This window comes from Capricornis sumatraensis, chromosome 2 (genome assembly GCF_032405125.1).
Source record: "Capricornis sumatraensis isolate serow.1 chromosome 2, serow.2, whole genome shotgun sequence".
NCBI lineage: Eukaryota > Metazoa > Chordata > Mammalia > Artiodactyla > Bovidae > Capricornis > Capricornis sumatraensis.
In genome coordinates, this window is record NC_091070.1 from 59,760,261 (window position 1) to 59,768,592 (window position 8,332).

The window sequence follows — 8,332 nt, forward strand, 5'->3', positions numbered from 1 at the left end:
AGTTGATCCTAGAACAACTTGGAGGTTAGGAGCACCGACCATCTGTGCAATGGAAAATCCAAATCTTTGCATAATGTAGTTGCACAGTATCTGCTGATTCAACCAACTCCAGATTATGTAATACTGTAGTATTTACTATTGGAAAAAAAAATCCATGTATAAGTGGACCCACTCATATCCAAACAGTTCAAACCCATGTTATTCAGGGTCAACTGTATATCCAAATGAAGACAAGAGAAAAAGTATCCAAGAAGACTGACAAATACTTTTTTAAACATTGTTTCAGGCAGTCATAAAACATTTTAAAATTCAAAAGTATTTTCTTACTGCCAAAGAAAGTAAGGTTATTTCTAGACTAATTCCCTGGAAGTTTACCATTACTTTGGCTTATTTAACAAATTTCAATTGTTATTCCTAAACCCCTCTATTCCACCTCTTTGACCTCACCTCTATGTATTCCCAGCCCATTCAACTCACTTATCTAGTCTGGCAACTTTCAAGTTTAGCAAAGCAGGGAGGGAAAAGTTACTTTGCCTCTTTTATCACTCCATCTCCCAACATTCCCTTCTATAAATTTCATAATATTGTAATCTTTCCTACTTTGTCTTTACCATTCAAAATAAACAAAGCAAAAGAAGATTCTAGTGAATATTATATTCCAAACACATTATACTCAGTGATTATTTCTAATTGCTGTATGTGGTTTTACAATTCTTACCTCTAAGGAAAAATCTGCCTTACCACCACCCATATATATACTCGGCAAGGTAAAGAGGAAATAACTTTGGGAATTCAGTAAACTTCACCACCATTCAGATTACAGCTATAATATTCCTAAGCTTATATTAAAACATAAAAACTAAGATATAAAATATCCTCTACTACTTTGATACTTGATAGCCATTAATAATATTAATATGGGAGTTAAATTATACAAGATCAAAGATATTCTAAACAAACTACTAAGTTAATAGAAGACTACTATTCTTTGCTAAGAAGGAATGCCCACAAAAAAAGATGTTTTTAAAAACCCTTTATACGTTATTTTTCATCTGTTTTATTTTCTAAAGTGCTACAATTCTGCCATGCTTATAAGACAAGCAGTCTTGGTTTTTAAAACACAAACTTTCTAAAATCCAAGTCAATTGTCAACGATTAAAACTATGCTGTAGGCTAATTAAGAGACACAATTCTGTTCTAAAAAAAAAGAAGCAGCATAATAAAAACTGCTATAGAACTTTCACTTTCTAAATTTTTCAACTGTTTTTGTGTCCTAAAAGTTATCATAAATTCAGATTAAATTTGGTGGAACTAAATCAGCACAAAATTTCCTTGACAGACAGAATCACAAGAACCAAACTGAATTCTTTTTCTTCTTACAAAGGCTATATGACTCCCAAATTAAGTCACTTTGTACCATACATCCCTGGAGAAAAACATGGCCCAACACACCACACGTCCCACTTAATCTAGTTCAAACGAGTAACATAACGTGAGAAACTGCACTGTGTAATTCCTTTATTTTCTGCATATTAGTGCTTTACCAACACTACAACCATAAAGAACACAATTCCAAGTACTGTACTTTTTAGTTTGGGGAGATCACAGTCTACAGACTCATTTACTTATATTAGACAAGATTAACCCATTCAACTTACTGCAGTTTTTAAATGCACATAAAATACAGAAATTGATGCAATTAAACAAAATCTTCAGGATCTTATTTCTTAAATTCTTAGATTGTAATTTTTTTCTGCAGGCTTAATTACCGGTCCCCATGATCACCAATGGTTATGGCTCAATTTAACTACACCAATTTATCAACCTTTCATATCCTTAAAGATAACATAAGTGAAAATTACAATTTCTTATCAAAAGGTTTAGGGTTTTCCAAATTTCAAATATTTGCTCCCCCTCCTCCCCCCACCTTAAGACATTTCAAATAAACTAAAAATAACCACATCTCACCTGCAACATTCCTTAGCAATCACTTGATGTATAAAATTTTAACTATGCCCCCAGTTATTTTAAGACACAAAAATGGCTGCCTACCAATCTGTCTTGTCACAAGTTAGAAATACTACATTTAAGAATTAACATGAGGGTTTCAAGTTTCCTCCAGTTTAGGCATTTATACCTTTGTGCTTGTCGCTTCAGGATGTTACTGTAATATTGATATTTGTATAACCCATGTTTATGTACCTTATATGTAATCATTTAAAACACTAGTAATTAAATGTATGATGGAGCTTTGGGAATTTTAAAAGCAATGAAAATGTTCTTAGATGTGTGTCAGCTTCATTTCCAGAGACACTTCTACTAAAGTGAAACTGAGAACTTGATACTTTAGTTGCATTTTGAATTCAAAAATCCCTCTGCACCATTAGGAGCCTACAACATAGCACCTTTTCTCATCTGCTTTAAGTAAAACGTTTGTCAAGAGTTTTACTTTGAAGAGTTAATTTTATAGCCTTGTATTTCTCATACATCTTTGGTAAAAGCTCCATTATACAATATGGCCAAAGCATGAAGGACCAATACTGTCCAATCATATACCATGATATCCCGTTCAATTTTTGTTTTCAGACACCCTCATAAACAAAACCCACTTCACCTTTTCCTGTAAACCGCGTTTGCAGTCTACATTTTTGAAATTCCCTAAGTTTTAATTCCTTGAGGATCTCTACAATTAATCCTTAAGGCTACACAAGAACCAGATGCTGCTACACTGTTCTATACCAAGCATTAACATTTGGTTCAAAGTTTTATCATAGTGGTCTCAATAATCTAGTTACTGGTCCTAACCAGCTAAGCAAGTAATCTTGTTAAGATCTGGGTATCACCAGCAAGCACATTGCTTACACTTGAAGAAAAACAAGTTTACATTCATTGTCATCTGTAGGTTCTTCTTCTACATCTTACTTCCCCTTTGTCATTCCTCAAGTCTACACATCATTCATTCATCACATTTCCTTCCTTAAAGGAGATAGTGTATTTTTGAACCAACAGGATATCTATTTGCATGAGTTAATCCAACAGAATACTTTTTATAAAACATCTTTTCCAGTGTTCTAATTAATGGATATGGATCACTCATTTACTAAAAAAAAAAAAAAAAAAAAGACATCTTCAGGTTAATCAGTTGCTGTAATGTGGAAACAGGCTTTTTTCAACTAGGTAAAAGGTGCATATAATTTGAATTGTTAAATGATTAATTAATGAACAAAATAACCATTCCAGTAATTTAAAATCTACTGGTCTTTAGATATTTGAAACATGGTAAAAGGATATATTCCAGTTTTGCCCAAAAGTCACTTAAAATATCTACAAATATTTCATCTGTGTATGTTATACACCATTATTGCTCCATTTTCTGGAAGAGTATGTTTTTAAAGTTAACAAAGAGGGAAAACACAGCAAAGTTGCTAACTTTGAAGTGAAAAAAAATCTGCGTCCTTGACAGGTTATATTTTCATAGTTTTATGCAGTGTAAGTTAGCTTTGCAATGGGGAACTTGAGTTTTATCCTTACTCATGCATGATGTATGTTTCAGAACTTAATAGCTGAAATTTCAAAGAACTTCTTACATTACCTGTTTAACATACTGATGTGCAACTGGAACATATTACAAGGATATTACTCATTATTTGCCACTGTGGGCTAAGTTTACTATTACTGGTCTTAGATATAAAAGGTCACATTTGAATTTACTTAAAGTCAGAACTCATAAGAGGGGGGGAAAGGCCTTAAATATAAAAGACAAACAGCAGTTTGATTAAGCAATAATTTTCAGTTTACTAGATGAAACAGACTTGCAACATAGTCTGCATGAACGCAAAATAAGCCATCTACAGCAAGTGATAAGGAAACTGGGCAAAAAGGAAAAAAGCATACATTGGAAAAGAAGATTCTCTCGAGATAAAAAAATCAAACCATTATTATAAAGGAATTTACCAAGAACTGCTATATTTCCCCCATCCCATTTGCTGGAAGTCAACAAGAGCATCTAGCACTTTGTGTTCATGTCAAAAAGTCAGATCAGAGCATCCTAACGCAAAGCAAAAAAGAAAGAAAATCCCTAACCCCCTCCCCCAAACCGCAGAACTGTAACTCCAGAGTTCAAATTCAAAAGAAGAGAAAGTGGCAATTGAAAGAGGTGATGGTGGCGATAATCCTATGAATGGGTTTTTGATTTCTCTCCTTTCCGGGGAATGGGTGGAGAATGCTCATTAGGATTTGTAGTTAGAGGTTAACCATGTGAGCCCCTCATAGAGTCCGTCCCCCGAGGTGGCACAGGAGGGCTGCACATACCAGTTCCTGTCCCGAATCCGGGTCAGGCCCAGTTTCTCCTGGATCTCGTGGGGTTTCATGGCATCGGGGAGGTCCTGCTTGTTGGCGAAGATGAGGATTATGGCGTCCCTCATCTCCCGGTCATTGATAATGCGGTGCAGCTCCTGGCGGGCCTCGTCGATGCGGTCGCGGTCGGCGCAGTCCACTACGAAGATCAGACCCTGGGTCCCGGTGTAGTAATGCCGCCAGAGCGGCCGGATCTTGTCCTGGCCGCCCACATCCCATACGTTGAACTTGACGTTTTTGTAAGTCACCGTCTCCACGTTGAAACCCACAGTGGGGATGGTGGTCACCGACTGGCCCAGCTTCAACTTGTACAGGATGGTTGTCTTGCCGGCCGCGTCCAGGCCCAACATGAGGATCCGCATTTCCTTGTTCCCGAAGATCTTAGATAGCACCTTCCCCATCGCGTCGGAAGAGCCGGGGCCGGGGGCATTCAGGTGTCCCGGGTCCCCTCCGCCAACAATGCCGCCGCAGCCGCGAAACAGAAACGGAGCCTCCCAGTTGCGAGGGCGCCCGTGCGGCCTGCGTGGGAGTCGCCTCCTCTGGGCAGAGGCCCGGGCCCGCCGCTCACTCGGGCATCACCCACCACACAACTTGATTCCTCCAGGCGCCGCGGCCGCCGGGGCGCTGAGTCTGCGCCGGGAGAGCCGCCGCCCTGCTGAGGCGCGGCCCGGCCCGGAACTGCCCTTCCCCCCGCAGGCACCGCGCGAGCGCCGCCGCGGTTCCCGCTCCTCCGCCTTCTCCTGGAAGGCTGCGGCCCTTCGGCCCGGTCCCCGGTCCGCGAGCACCGCGCTCACCACCGACCCAGGCCACCCGAGAGGCAGCGCGGCTCTGGCGTCCGGTCAGGTCATGGATCCTCGCGGGAACTCGGTGCGCTGCCTGCGGAGACACAGAGAGGGAAAAAGGAGTTACTGCGGAAGCCCCAGAGGAGAGCGGAGGCCGAGGGGGCCCGCCTCGTCAGCTCAGCCCAGGAGGTTACCTCCAGCCGCCGCCCCGCGCGCGGGCTCCCTCCGGCCTCCACAGCCTCCTCCCAGTTCTGCCGCTGCCGCCGCCGGAAAAGGCGCCGAGGAAACCGCCTCACTTCCCCTCCCGACTACGCAGGCGCAACAGAGGGAGTCCAACCGTTCGGGCAAGAGCGACCTCTGTAAGGAGAGCGGCCCGCGCGCCAAGCGTCGGGGCGCCACGCGCTGGGGGCGGGGCTACGGCGGCCCGGAGGTCTCGCAGGTGATGCCAACCCGCACCCCCGCGAACCTGGGACTCTGACTAGCTCCCACCTGTCTGTCGCTCCTCTAGCGACTCCTTCCTCTATGCATTCCTTCTTCTGCGCTCTCACTTCCTCCACTCCCAGCTCGATCCAGGGGAGCCGGTCCTCTACGGAGCTCCAAGGAGTGGGGCTCACGGACCGCCCGCTCCCCCAACGAACGCCTTCCCCGTGCTCCTTCCAGGCGTGTTCGCACACCCCGATGCCTGCCTGATGCTCCGCGAGGTCCCTCCAGCCTGCCGCAGCCTTCGGGAGCCCTCAGTCTCCCAGGGAAGCCGTAGCCACGGTTTTTACCTTTCCCCTGGCCCTCTCTGGCTTCCTTTTATCCCTCGTGTTCTGTGCGTTTCCTGAAAGACACGTGGGAGGCAAGTGGTTCGCGTGGAATCTGCCAGTCAGTGCGGCGCTTTTACTGGGCTTGGGTTTGTTCTCAAGCCCATCTTTGGGGCATTTGAGCCCAATCTCAACACATCTCGGCAGGACCAGTCCACGTTTTTGTTTTGTGTTTTTTTTAATTACAGTATTATCAACAGTTTCCATGCTTTTTCAACTTTTTAGGAGGTGATAAATTTTCATGTATAAATATTATCATCTTTTAGTGTAATTAATAATAACTTCTTACCCAGCCACTCATTTGGAGAAGAAAATGGCAACCCACTCCAGTGTTCTTGCCTGGAGGATCCCAGGGACGGGGGAGCCTGGTGGGCCGCCGTCTATGGGGTCGCACAGAGTTGGACACGACTGAAGCGACTTAGCAGCAGCAGCAGCAGCCACTCATTCTCAACTTTAAGAATTAGAAAGACTACTTCTGTTGCCTCGATTTGAACATTTAACCTTACAGAGTTATCTCATGTTTAAACTGAGTGTACTACTGACTTTGCTGTCCACAAACCCTATTTGAGGGTTAAGTAATAAGTATAATGTTTGCAGAAAACTTAAGGAAACCTGTTTGTGTCAGATGTTTATTGGTAAAGCTAGACCTAAAGTGAAAGCTGGAAATGAACGACAAACGGGAAAATAATGTTCTTTTTTTGAAGAAAATGCTGTAATAACATAAGGTAACATACTTCTTTTTTCACAGTTTAAGAAAATGTGATAGTGGTAGATGGGTTAAATGATAACCTCATAAAAGTCAGCCTGAAGTAAATTTACTTATCAAAGTTATTAATATTCTAGCAGTGATTTACTTGCCATCAGCCTGAATATGCATGCACTGTCTTAAAACTGAAAGAAAGATTTAGAGTCAGAAGATTGGGGTTCAGAGTGTCACCCCTCCATTTCATAGCTGTGAATCCTTCCCTCTAAACCTTTGTAAATTCCATCTTCTTTAAGCTGTTGAAACAGATGAAGAATGATATCATCTAGGATGAAAGTCACTATATTGATTGTCACGATGAACAGTCGTGTCCGACTCTGTGCGACCCTATAGACGGCAGCCCACCAGGCTCCCCCATCCCTGGGATTCTCCAGGCAAGAACACTGGAGTGGGTCGCCATTTCCTTCTCCAATGCATGAAAGTGAAACGTGAAAGTGAAGTCACTCAGTCGTGTCCAACTCTTCGTGACCCCATGGACTGCAGCCCACCAGGCTCCTCCATCCTTGAGATTTTCCAGGCAAGAGTACTGGAGTGGGGTGCCATTACCTTCTCCAAGGAACACTATTACATACTTTAAATATTTTCCTTCAACCTGCACAACAACCATGTGAGGTAACTTTAAGTATTAGTGGAAACTGAGGGTCAGAGAGGTTAAGTAAGTTTTTGAAGGTTCTAGTGTTGAGATCAAATGGTGAATCTATGGCTCATCCTCTTAACCCAAATTTATGCTGTCTCCTTGAGAACTTCACACGGTTGTTTGGAAGCTCGATTATATTACAGTTGACTCTTGAACACCATGGGTTTGAATGGCACACATCCACTTGTATCAAAACTTGGCTTTTTTATTTTTTTTCAGTAGATTTGTAGTATGTTACTACACAATCCGGGTTGGTTGAATCCACAGATGTGAAACCTGGGATATGGGGGGCTGACCTAGAAGTTATCCTCAGAATTTGGGCTGTGTTGATGTGAGACCTCCAATGTCCCTATTGTTCAAGGGTCAACTGTATTTCTTAAAATGCTTTATAACTATTGGGTTGGCCAAAAAGTTCATTCAGGTCTTTCTGTACGATGATATGGGAGAAACCCGAACAAGTTTTTTGGCCAAGCCAATATAAATAAGGTGCCATCAGTTCAGTTCAGTTGCTCAGTTGTTTCTGACTCTGTGACCCCGTGGACTGCAGCACGCCAGGCTTCCCTATCTATCACCAACTCCCAGAGCTTGCTCAAACTCATGCCCAGCGAGTCGGTGATGCCATCCAACGATCTCATCCTCTGTCGTCCCCTTCTCTTGCCTTCAGTCTTTCCCAGCATCGGGATCTTTTCCAATGAGTCAGTTCTTCGCATCATGGGGCCAAAGTATTGGAACTTCAGCTTCAGCATCAGTCCTTCTGATGCCATAGTAATTATTAAAGTTCCATAGTAATTATTGTTTGAGGAAGGAATTTTTTTATATGAGGCAATGACTATTGTATCTTGCTTCATTCCAACATAATAGTTTTCTCAGAGCGGATTCCAGTTTTCCCAACTAGATGGAAGATTGATTTTCTGGGCTTTTACTTATTTTTCAGTGAAAGGTGTGATATAATTAAAAATTGAAGCGACTTGAAGGACTAGCATCTACC

At 42.5% G+C, this 8,332-nt stretch overlaps 1 protein-coding gene across 2 annotated transcripts; it reads right to left on the minus strand.

Moving 5' to 3' along the window:
- Positions 1 to 1,539: 1,539 nt before the first annotated feature.
- Positions 1,540 to 5,711, minus strand: ARF6 (ARF GTPase 6). Of its 2 annotated transcripts, none has more exons than XM_068991737.1 (2): positions 5,628 to 5,711; positions 1,540 to 5,232 (listed from the first exon to the last, which is right to left on the minus strand). In XM_068991737.1, the coding sequence occupies exon 2, from the start codon at positions 4,755 to 4,757 to the stop codon at positions 4,230 to 4,232; it is 528 nt and encodes a 175-aa protein (XP_068847838.1). In that variant the 5' UTR covers positions 4,758 to 5,232; positions 5,628 to 5,711; the 3' UTR covers positions 1,540 to 4,229. The 2 variants fall into 2 exon arrangements, with proteins under 2 accessions (XP_068847838.1, XP_068847831.1); XM_068991730.1 differs by lacking the exon at positions 5,628 to 5,711 and adding an exon at positions 5,333 to 5,385.
- Positions 5,712 to 8,332: the final 2,621 nt, after the last annotated feature.